The 12,595-nt window shown below is 43.1% G+C and overlaps 1 protein-coding gene across 2 annotated transcripts in view; it reads right to left on the bottom strand.

Annotated features, from left to right (window-relative positions):
• tsnare1 (T-SNARE Domain Containing 1) overlaps window positions 1-12,595 on the bottom strand; it is a 908,766-nt gene that overhangs the window by 439,887 nt on the left and 456,284 nt on the right. For both annotated transcript variants that reach the window (XM_072569955.1, XM_072569954.1), the window contains exons 5-6: window positions 10,478-10,568; window positions 7,403-7,477 (exon numbers count right to left, since the gene is read on the bottom strand). In XM_072569955.1, the coding sequence (XP_072426056.1) occupies window positions 7,403-7,477; window positions 10,478-10,568 (166 nt within the window). The remainder of the gene's footprint in view (window positions 1-7,402; window positions 7,478-10,477; window positions 10,569-12,595) is intronic.

Below are 12,595 nucleotides of genomic sequence, written 5' to 3' on the forward strand. Positions count from 1 at the left end.
ATGACATAGGTCAGAAGTGAGATGGGGACTTGAGGCAGAAATTCAGGGAACTAGGATGGAAGCTTAGAGCTAGGACAAACAGTTGTTTTCTCTGGTTTGCCGCCCATGCCACGTGCTAGTGAGGTGAGGAATAGGGAGAGAAAGGAGTTGAACACGTGGCTACAGGGATGGTGCAGGAGGGAGGGTTTCAGGTTTTTGGATAATTGGAGCTCTTTCTGGAGTAGGTGGGACCTCTACAAGCAGGATGGTCTTCATCTATACCAGGGGGTACCAATATCCTGGGTTGGAAATTCACTAAATCTATTAAGGTGGATTTAAACTAATACAGCAGGGGGATGGTAACCAAAATTGTAGGACAGGTACAGAAGAGGATGAGAGTAGGGAGTTCTCAAATCAAGTATCTGACACTGGCAAGCGAGAACCTGGTTTGAAGTGTGTGTACTTCAACACGAGGAGCATCCGAAATAAAGTGGATGAACTGGCAGCGTGGGTTGGCACCTGGGACTTCGATGTTGTGGCCATTACGGAGACATGGATAGAGCTGGGACAGGAATGGCTGTTGCAGATTCCAGGATTCAGATGCTTCAGTAAGAACAGAGAAGATGATAAAGAGGGGGAGGTGTGGCATTGTTGATCAGGGACAATATTACAGTTGTAGAAAGGATGTTTGGGGACTCGTTAACTGAGGTAGTATGGGCTAAGGTTAGAAACAGGAAAGAAGAAGTCACCGTGCTGGGAGCTTTCTATAGGCCTCCGAATAGTCCCAGGGATGTAGAGGAAAGGATAGCAAAGATGATTCTCGATAGGAGTGAGAGAGGCAGGGTAGTTGTCATGGGGGACTTCAACTATCCAAATATTGACTGGGATCACTACAGTACGAGTACTATAGATGGGTCGGTTTTTGTCCAGTGTGTGTAGGAGGGCTTCCTGACACAGTATGTAGACAGGCCTACAAGGAGCGAAGCCACTTTAGATTTAGTACAGGGTAACGAGCCTGTCCAGGTGTTAGATTTGGAAGTAGGTGAGCACTTTGGAGGCAGTGATCACAATTCTGTCAGGTTTACTTTTGTGATGGAAAGGGATAGGTGTACTCCACCAAGCAAGAGTTACAGCTGGGGGAAGGGAAATTACAATGCAATTAGGAAAGATTTAGGAAGTGTAGAATGGGGAAGGAAACTGCAGGGGGTGAGCACATTAAAAATCTGGAGCTTATTCAAGGAAAAGCTCTTGTGTGTCCTAGATAAGTATGTACCTGTCAGGCAGGGAAGAAGATATAGAACGTGTGAGCCGTGGTTTACTAAAGAAGTAGAATGTCAGGCAGCATCCAAGGAACAGGAGAATCGATGTTTCGGGCATCAGCCCTTCTTCAGGAATGAGGACAGTGTGTCCAGGCAGGGAGGAGGGACTTGGGGGAGGGGCGTTGGGAATGCGATAGGTGGAGGGAGGTCAAGATGAGGGTGATAGGCCGGAGTGGGCGGAGAGGTCAGGAAGAAGATTGCAGGTTAGGAAGGCGGTGCTGAGTTCAAGAGATTTGACTGAGACAAGGTGGGGGGAGGGGAAATGAGGAAACTGGAGAAATCTGAGTTCATCCCTTGTGGTTGGAGGGTTCCCAGGCGGAATATGAGGCGCTCTTCCTCCAACCGTCGTGTTGCCATGGTCTGGCGATGGAGGATTCCAAGGTCCTGCGTGTCCTTGGTGGAGTGGGTGGGGGAGTTGAAGTGTTGGGCTACGGGGTGGTTGCGTTGGTTGGTCTGGGTGTCCCAGAGGTGTTCTCTGAAACGTTCCGCAAGTAGGTGGCCTGTCTCCCCAATATAGAGGAGGCCACATCGGGTGCAGAGGATGCAATAGATGATGTGAGTGGAGGTGCAGGTGAATTTGTGGCGGATATGGAAGGATCCCTTGGGGCCTTGGAGGGAAGTAAGGGGGGAGGTGTGGGCGGAAGTTTTGCATTTCTTGCGGTTGCAGGGGAAGGTGCCGGGAGTGGAGGATGGGTTGGTGGGGGGTGTGGACATGACGAGGGAGTCACGGAGGGAGTGGTCTTTTCGGAACGCTGATAGGGGAGGGGAGAGAAATATGTCCCTGATGGTGGGGTCCGTTTGGAGGTGGCGGAAATGATGGCGGATGATACGCTGGACATGGAGGTTGGTGGGGTGGTAGGTGAGGACCAGTGGGGTTCTGTCCTGGTGGCGGTTGGAGGGACGGGGCTCAAGGGCGGAGGAGTGGGACGTGGAAGAGATGCGGTAGAGGGCATCGTCGACTACGTCCGGGGGGAAATTGCAGTCCTTGAAGAAGGAGGCCATCTGGGTGGTACGGTTTTGGAACTAGTCCTCCTGGGAGCAGATGCAGCGGAGACGAAGGAATTGGGAATATGGGATGGCGTTTTTACGGGGGGCAGGGTGGGAGGAGGTGTAGTCTAGGTAGCTGTGGGAGTCGGTCTGTTTATAGTAAATGTCCGTGTTGATTCGGTCACCCGAGATGGAAATGTAAAGGTCTAGGAAGGGGAGAGAGGAGTCTGAGACGGTCCAGGTGAATTTGAGGTCGGGGTGGAAAGTGTTGGCAAAGTGGATGAACTGTTCGACCTCCTCGTGGGAGCACGAGGCAGTGCCGATACAGTCATCGATGTAGCGGAGGAAAAGGTGGGGGGTGGGGCCAGTGTAGCTGCAGAAGATGGACTGTTCCACATATCCTACAAAGACGCAGGTATAGCTGGGGCCCATGCAGGTGCCCATGGCTACTCCTTTGGTTTGGAGGAAGTGGGAGGATCGGAAAGAGAAGTTGTTCAGGGTGAGGACCAGTTCAGTCAGTCAAAGGAGGGTGTCGGTGGAAGGGTACTGGTTGGTACGGCGGGAAAGGAAGAAGCGGAGGGCATTAAGTTATTCGTAATGGGGGATGGAGGTGTACAGGGACTGGATGTCCATGGTGAAGATAAGGCGTTGGGGACCGGGGAAGCGAAAATCATGGAGGAGGTGGAGGGCGTGGGTGGTGTCCCAAACGTAGGTGGGGAGTTCTTGGACTAAGGGGGACAGGACCGTGTCGAGGCATGCAGAGATGAGTTCGGTGGGGCAGGAGCAGTTTGGAGGAAGTGGGGGGATTGGAAAGAGAAGTTGTTCAGGGTGAGGACGAGTTCAGTTCCTGAAGATGGGCTGATGCCCGAAACGTCGATTCTCCTGTTCCTTGGATGCTGCCTGACCTGCTGCGCTTTTCCAGCAACACATTTTCAGCTCTGATCTCCAGCATCTGCAGTCCTCACTTTCCCATGTTAATCTTGGTGTCCAGTTACTAGCGGCGTACCGCAAGAGTCGGTGTTGGGTCCACTGTTGTTCGTCATTTTTATAAATGACCTGGATGACGGCTTAGAAGGGTGGGTTAGTAAATTTGCGGACGACACTAAGGTCGGTGGAGTTGTGGATAGTGATGAAGGATGTAGCAGGTTGCAGAGAGACATAGATCGGATGCAGAGCTGGGCTGAGAGGTGGCAAATGGAGTTTAATGTGGACAAGTGTGAGGTGATACGCTTTGGCCAGAGTAATGAGTAAAGTACTGGGCTAATGGTAGGATTCTTGGGAGTGCAGATGAGCAGAGAGATCTCGGTGTCCATGTACACAGATCCCTGAAAGTTGCCACCCAAACTGACAGGATTGTTAAGAAGGCATACAGTGTTTTGGCCTTTATTAATAGAGGGATTGAGTTCAGGAACCAGGAGGTTATGCTGCAGCTGTACAAAGCTCTGGTATGGCCACACTTGGAGTATTGTGTCCAGTTCTGGTCACCGTATTATGAGAAGGATGTGGAAGCTTTGGAAAGGGTGCAGGGGAGATTTACTAGGATGTTGCCTGGTATGGAAGGAATGTCTTACGAGGAAAGGTTGAGGGCCTTGAGGCTGTTCTCGTTAGAGAGAAGAAGGTTGAGAGGTGACTTAATAGAGACATACAAGATAATCAGAGGGTTAGATAGGGTGGACAGGGAGAGCCTTTTTCCAAGTATGGGGACGGCAAACACGAGGGGACACAACTTTAAAGTGAGGGGAGCTAGGTATAAGACAGATAGCAGAGGTAGTTTCTTTACTCAGAGAGTAGTAAGGGTATGGAATGCTTTGCCTGCATCGGTAGTAGATTCGCCAAGTTTAAGTGGGCATTGGACAGGCAAATGGACGTACATGGAATAGTGTAGATGGGATGGGCTTCAGATTAGTATGACAGGGTGGCGCAACATCGAACTGTAATGTTCTATGTTCTATGAAACATTTGAAATTAACTAGTAATGAGTCAGAGCTTGCTATCAACACTATCAACTGTTCTGATGATTTTGGGCAGATATAAATAAATGAACTGACCTCCTGTGATAATAGTAATTCTTCTTTACTCACCAACACAAAAATGATACTAACAGCTCACTCATCTCTCAGTCATTCAATTTGTAGATGCAACACAATTGACACAATGACATAACTTTGAGATGTTTGAAAGATGTGATTGAAAATTGTTATAACATTCGATGTCTTTCTTTTAACAAACCTAACTGTAAATGTGCCAAATTTCCTCACATTTAATTACTGGGAAATTAATTCTTTTTACAACTTGGCCTCATTAATAATTTGCTTACATGGTATTAATATATTTCACAACCAGAGGTAAAAGGTGAAAACAAAGTAAAAACTGTGATATAAATTTCAATAAGGAGACTACCATCGTTCTGAAAGTTTATAACAGCCACTTTACATTCCGCCCTAGACATAAACATTACCTTCATTATTGACAGCCTCATTCAGCCCTCCCCTTTATAACTTACAGGATTTGATACACCAAGATTGCTGTCATTTAACCACTACTTGACATATATCCATTTCATCCAACACTTTGTTTTGATGTTCATGCTAGGTCAAGAATAAAGCAAAACAATACAGAAATGGAAAATATGAAATAAATCTGAAAATTCAGACTGAACTGAGATGATACTCACTTCTAATGGCAATTTGAAATGGTATCTCTAATTCTCTCCATGGATATTTTCTGACCTGCGCACTTCCAGCATTTTTATTTCACACATTGCAGGCCCACGGATATTTTCTGACCTGTGCACTTCCAGCATTTACTGTTTTTATTTCACACATTGCAGGCCTTTGTCCTGCAACCAAACTCCGAGGTAAAAAAACAAATTACAGTGATGAATGTTCCCACAGCAGAACTGAATAGAAAATAGAGAGTAGTCTTTTTGCCCAGACCAACACTTGCCCCTCGAGAACACCAACAAAATAGACTTGTTTCTCATCCCAGATTCTTAACGGCATATTGTTCTATGTAAATTTGTACACTTTCCTCAACACAACAGTTATAGTACTTAATAAATAATTCATTGATTGTATTATGCTTTGGGACATTATCAGGAATTGAAAGGTTCTATATCAATTAAACTTTCACTGTTGTAAGGTGGGCGCAAGAATTTATTTGCAGAAAGCGGTGGAAACATATCACGAAGGGGATGGATTTGTGGGGATTGGGATCGGATCAGAAAAGGCATATGTTGTGTTACCCAAATAGATTTTTTTTTCATGTGCTTGTGTACAGTATCGGTGACCCAAATAACAGCCGATCAAGTTAAAAAAAAATTGCGCTGCACCATTTTCCAGTCTTGGAGTAAATCTTCTGCACAACACATACTAAATAGCAAATCAGCCTAAAATGTAATGTGAGTGCCCGAGGCTCAAGCTGTTAGATCCCAATCACTTCACTCACAATTTCAGAAACAAGGTTTGAGTAGAACTCATGTATTAAAGACGGCAGGAGAAACCAATAATCATTGTGGTGCCTCAAATCGAAATCTGAATTTATGAGGCCCGCACAATGTTGACAAACTTCGTTTGGCATTGTGTAAGCAAATGTTTAAATGTTAATTGTAATATTTATCATTCTGGAATGCAGTAAGGCTGAATACAAGTTATTGCCACAGAAAACATGTGAGCTGATCAAGATGAGGCACCCATGTAATTCTCCCAACAAGTGAGTGATGACCGGCTCCATTAGATGCAGTCGCAAAATAAATTAAGAACAATGAAGGATGGTATGCATGAAGCAATCATTGGAAAGTATGGTATATTTGATTAAAATACATCACTCAGCACTATACATTCTGAAGGGAAGGTGCAATATGAAGATGACTTTGACTTATGCCAACAGATTGATTTTACTTTGAAGTTAAGTTTTGCCAAGAAATCAAAGGGAAAATGACTCAGGCAAGTCTTGAACCTTCTGTTGCTTCATGTGCCAAAATGAAGAATTTAACATTATTTTGCATTCATAATTATTATTGAGATTATCCCTTTGGATGTTATGCTCCATTTTCCTCAAACTATACTTAAATATATTCCTGATTCTATTAGCTGGATTTTCTAATCATTCTCCCTCATCACCAATTTCCCACTGGGTCAGCATGTCAATTCTAGAGTATATCCTTGACCCGAGAGGAATTTACAAGGATCTGTAGAGTTACCCCGCTATCCTTGAGTCCACTCAGGTTTTGAAATTGCCTCTATTTACCGAAGGGTCTTGTTCCCCTTGCCACTAGTACTTTATCCTCATGCACGGGAGTGTGAAGGGATGGGATGGGGGAACTTGGTTGGGAGAAAGGAGGGTGGGGAAGATGGGGGTGAAGTGGGATAGTGGCATTGATAATTGTCTCTCTCACAGTTCCCAATCCCTGCTTTAGGTCATTGATTACCCTTCTTACCGAGTCTCCCACATGTATTTTTCCCCACTTCACAGATTGCTTCTACCATCTCGATTATGCCCACTCCTTGTCCATCCTGCTACCCACCTCCTCCCCCAGTCAGCGATCAGTCCCAACTAATGTCCCTGTGGAGGGATACATCCTAAGATCCAGCATCTATTCATGGTCTCTCAGTGTAAAAGAAACAAGCGAAACCTGGAAATCTAAAATAAAAACAAATGCATAGAGGCAATTTAATACTCTAAGTACACTAATGAAATGCATATATGAACATCTAATCACCTTGATGCTGCCTATGGTTACCATTAATCGTTTAGTTGCTTTTCAAATCATCCTTAAAATTTTTTTAAGGGAACTATTTTTAGCTGTGATGAAAATGAATGTTTACATATGATAGAGATATGAGTGTAAAAATTCATCTCGCTTGCCTGACAGAAGCAGGACAGGATAGCAGGAGTTATTCATTCTAGTAGCAGCCTTCAATTTGCTCTCTATATTTAATTGCTACAGGTATCATGGCTGATAAATCCAGTCACTACAAACCATATCAGAGAGAAGCATCATTCATTGCAATCCAGCACTGTGAAACTCTGAAACAGGGTGAAACACCAAACCCTCACGTCTGTAGGAACTGCAGAGAAAATAACAGGTTTTAAACATTAAGAAGCAAAAGATTTACCTTCTGCAACCCTCCGTAGCGCTGGATAGAGTCCGAAAGCTGGTTCTTAAGCCTATCCAACTGCAACCATTCTCGCTGAAGTCAAAAAAAACAAAAACATCAATTAAATAGTCCCTTTGCCTCCCTGAGACTTAATTAAACATCTAACCAAACCCATTCCTTCAGACTCCATCAGTATGCTAGTTACATGAAGAAAGGATAGGACATCTAAAATAAACAGCAATAAAACAGGCTTTTATTTTAAGATGTTTAAGATGTGATGAGATGGGTTAATATTTAAGGGGCAGCCTTTTTCTCAGGAAAGGGACTGTGTGTTAGGATATTAACTCTTCAAATGCAGATGGACTGGAGTGCATTTTTTTCAACATCAAACCTCGCGTCCCTGACATTAATAATGACTCATTATTGGGGCTGTTGATTTACAGCTTTTGTGTTCACCAGCTTACAACCTTTGGCCTGTTAGAACAAATAAGGGGATAACAACAGGGCTGCACAGTGGTTCAGTGGTTAGCACTTCTCCCTTACAGTGCCAGGACCCAGGTTTGATTCCAGCCTTGGGATGACTGCCTGTGTGGAGGTTGCAAATTCACCTCGTGTCTGCGTGGGTTTCCTCTCAAAGTCCAAAGTTGTGTAAGTTAGGTGGATTGGCCATGCTGAATTACTCATAGTGTCCAGGCATGTGCAGGCTATGTGGGTTAGCTATTGGGGAATGCAGGATTATAGGGATGGGGGTCCTGGGTGGGATGGTCTTCGGACAGTCATTGCGCCAAATGTTCTGCTTCCACACTGAAGGGATTCTATGATTCTATGAACAAATCAAGGGTATGCGAAGACAAAGGAAGGATACATTGCTTGGGATGGCATATTTAGTGATATAGATCATGAAGTCAACATTTTAGGTGCCCAACTCACATCAATATACTTGCACCAAAAAGTGCTGGAATATCAATCTGCTAACAGTATGGTGCGATCAGTGATGAAGCACAAGAGTAGCAAAGAGACAGAGTAGCTTAGAATGAAAAGGTGACAAGAATCACCTTAATTCAAGTTCAGGAATGGCACTCAGTGTTTGATGAGCAGTAATATCTGCAATCACCTCAAATTAACTTTAAATGGTAAATTGAAAAAAAATGTTTTGTGGAAGGTAGCATGAAATAATGTTTAATGTTTGCCTGTTAATTTTTCCAGAGAAACCTTGCAGGTAGAACAGAAAAAAGGGGTCACTGATGTTTGGGACTGAGACAGCGCTTTGACAAGACCAACAACTAGAAAAAGCAAGAGTTCCTGACTCAGGCAGAGAAAATTTGCCAAGTCAGTCATCTCATGAATGAGAGAGTAGAGAAAGAAAAGTAATAAGACAGTGTGCTCAGGCCAAACAAGACAAGCACCCTACAGGATGCAAAACAGAATTCAAACATCTAGGAAACAAAATGTTGCCTCTCTCTCTCCCTCTCTGTCTGTGTAATTGTTTGCTGAATACAAGGCAGCTGCACATCAAGGGGAGGAGGTTAGGCATCTCGTGATCCGGTTGCCTGCTCAAGGCAAAATTCAAAAGCAAGTGAGTTGTCAAAGTCTGTTGTCATGGGAGACAACATTTCCTCGGTGGCCAGCTGACAAGTTTAACATTGTTTGTCTCTGCTGAATATACAATTTTAAAAATCTGAGAAGGCAGCTTTCAGGTCAACAGCTCTGCAAGACATCTAACCTCTCTGCTGCCACACACACACACACATTGCCCCCACCCACCTCCCAACATAACGCATGTTTCAGCAAGTGCAGGAGGAATTAATTTGTTATTATTCATGGGATGCCAGCATCACAGGCAAAGATGGCAATTACTGCCCTTCACATAGTGGGCTGCTGAGCCATTTTTTTTAAAACACTGATCAGGAACAGCGTATTGCTGAGGGTCTGGTGTCACACATTGGCCAGAATGAGGAATTCATGAACAAGACTGCATTTTACTATTACAAAAGCAAAGTCCTGCAGATGCTGCAAATTCAACATAACACAGAAAGTGCTAATAAAATTAAGCTTGCCTGGTATAGTCTGTGGAGAGAGAAACAAATCTCAACAGAGGCACAATGACCTGCTGGGATTCTCCAGCATTTTCTCTTTGGGGCTTTATGACAATTTAACAGGTTCCTGGTTGTTATTCCTGATACAAGGGGTAAATCTTACCCTTTCTCGGCTGCGCAGGTTGTGCTGAGTCTTTTTGCAGGGATTCCCACTGTGACACTGGTAACCAGCATGCAGCGAGTGTCTCCTGTATCTTTACCTGGGATACTCGCTGTCATTACTTTGCACTAGATGATCACTAGAGAATAATAGTCCAGCAATTGTCATTGTTGATTGTGACAGTGGAATTAATTATGGCAATGAACTTGAATTGCCTTTGATGAGTCTATTGGTACAGACACAATGTTCCTAGTTTGGGATGCCATCTTTAATGTACTGTAGCTTATACTGAACAATTTCATATGAACAATGAATGCATGAACTGTTGACATAATAACACCATGTTATGATGCCCCTAAAAACCCACGGATCAGTCTTATTCACAACTTCAAAATTCTTTTGCAGAGTCACCATTACCAGGGGCAACTGGATAATGTTAGATAAATAAACTAGATTCTATTGTGTTAGTCTAAGGTGCTATGATCTTTCTGAAAGTGTTTTGTAATCAAAATCTATAAGTCTGTTAAGCTTATCTACAGACTGATTAAAACAGTTTGATTTAAAACCTAGCACATCTGAACTGTATTGTTTCACTATTGCAAAAAAGGTGCCCAAAAAACTCTGGCACATCAGCCACAAAAACAAATGGCAGAGTTTACATATTAATAATGAAATCCCATTTAATGTATTAATGAAAGCTGCATTTAAAGTCGATTAATAATTCAGGATGTAAAAGTCCAATGACTATATTAGTTAAAAATGGCTTACAGCCAAGACGAGGAGTAATTATATTTTATATGCAAATCTTACTGGTTTTAATTTTCTGGCAATTGCATTTTGGTTTCAGGACTCGTTTGCATAATATTTAAGTTATTGTTACATTTCAGCTGCACTTACCCTGGATGATCCACGCACTATTTCCGAGAGCTGCTTAATATACTTTGTTGAAGAGCTGATGGTTTTATTCGTCTCCTGCTGTGTTGTGTGCCTTTGGCAAGACAGAAGGGAGGAGGAAACAATAAATAAAATAAATGCTGCATTTGAAATAAAACAGCTGAACTAACTGTGGAAAGAACAGCGATTAGGACGCAATCATCAGAGATTTAAATGGGAATATCACAAGATATCAATATGCCCTTGTAGAATTACAAATTCAATTTAATATTGGGACATTTGAATTTCACTTTGGTCCCCATAATTCAAGTCAAGATATTTTAATGACATCAAAACACATAAAGGAATGTTTTCTCTGTGGCAAAATGCAAAGCAAAACACTGAAGTCATAAAACTTGTGTTTAATCAGCAAAACAATTCTGGAAGAAACCAACTGAATACTTTTCCTCAGTAATTCTTGAACCATCTCTAATACTGAATGCTCCCCAAGTACTGTCCCTAGGTTTGTGGATGCAAGTACAAGACTTAAACATGTCTGGCAAACTGTTAATTTAGCCATCCATCACTACATTTGTCTCAACATCATCAAAATCTGTTCAATCTTATTTCTCACTGCCAAAATACTGCTTTTAGATAATCCTGTAGGAGAAAGTGAGCCCCTGGTTCCATTGCTTTACAACCAACCCATTCTGAGAACTCCCTTCTCTCTCAGGTGAGAAGCTCATGAGTTTCTTTGTCAATGAAGTGGAGACTATCTATTGCTTTTGTTACACTTCAACTTATCTTTGCCAAAAAAGGATGAACAACCCTTCTCCACAAGGATTTGCCCTTGCCCAATTCCTAAACTCTTGCTTGATTGTGTTAAACGCATTCCATAAATTTAAATTATTGTTGGTATCTACTTCTCTTCGAATGTTCTCTCTGTACTAATCTGACCAAAAGACCTGTCTCCTGCTTCTTTAAGAGTGTGGTGCTGGAAATGCACAGCAGGTCAGGCAGCATCCAAGGATCAGGAGAATCAAAGTTTTAGGCATAAGCCTTTCATTAGGAATCCTTCTTGATGAAGGGCTTATGCCTGAAACATCAATTTTCCTGTTCCTTGGATGCAGCCTGACCTGCAGTGCTTTTCTGGCTTCACATGTTCGACTCTGATCTTCAGCTTCTGCAGTCCTCACTTTCTCCTGATCCTTCAACCCCATTCCACTGACTAACCTACTTCCCATCTTAGCGAACATTACAAATGGTTCTCTCTCCTTGGGTACTCCCCCCTCCTTTGCAGAGGGTACTATCATCCACACTTTGCAAGATAATGTAAATGCATACCCTTGCAAACTGTGACCCATGATCAACCTCAAATTTTTCTTCCAAGTTAACCACGTTGTCTACTCTCAGCCCTTATTTCACTGCCTCTCACAACTTATCATTTCAACCTCTCCATATTTCTATACCTCCAACAGGAGCATAACAATCCTAGTCAACATCACAAATAGCATTCACTATAACTGCATTGAATTGAACCTCCTTGACCTGTGCACTTTTCAACATGATCAAGTACACCATCCTCTGCTAATACCTCTACCCTGCCATTCATTTCTATTGAGTGTCTTATCCATAACTTGAGACTAAAGCACTGTTGCTAATAACTTCTTCTCCCATCACTAAACTGATATCTTAGAATTCTCTGATTTCTCATTGACCTATTCAACCATAGCTATAGGATGAGCTTCTATAAGATGACACTCAGTGATACCTTTTAATCACCTTTCTTGACCCCCTTCACTCCATGCATTGAGACACTTGCTTAATATCTAACCTTGAATGAGCTACAAAATTGTGAATCAGCTTCTCAGAGTCTTCAGAGAGCATCGTAAACTCAATAACTTCCCTGTTGCCTTGCTCTGTCCCTCTGACACTATTTCTGTCTCAAAGGTCAACAGTGGGCTGGATTGTGTGGCTGGTGATGAAGCAATTGCATTTGCCAGTGGTACTGAGGGAAGTTAACCACAGCAATGGAAGCAATCTCTCCAGCATGCATTCTCTTTCGTAATAGCAGATTAAATTGGGAGTCTAGTCAAGGGTATCTCCAGACGTGTAGCAGCAGTGCTGTTAGCACTCCAGATT

Source organism: Chiloscyllium punctatum, chromosome 5 (assembly GCF_047496795.1).
Source record: "Chiloscyllium punctatum isolate Juve2018m chromosome 5, sChiPun1.3, whole genome shotgun sequence".
Classification (NCBI taxonomy): domain Eukaryota; kingdom Metazoa; phylum Chordata; class Chondrichthyes; order Orectolobiformes; family Hemiscylliidae; genus Chiloscyllium; species Chiloscyllium punctatum.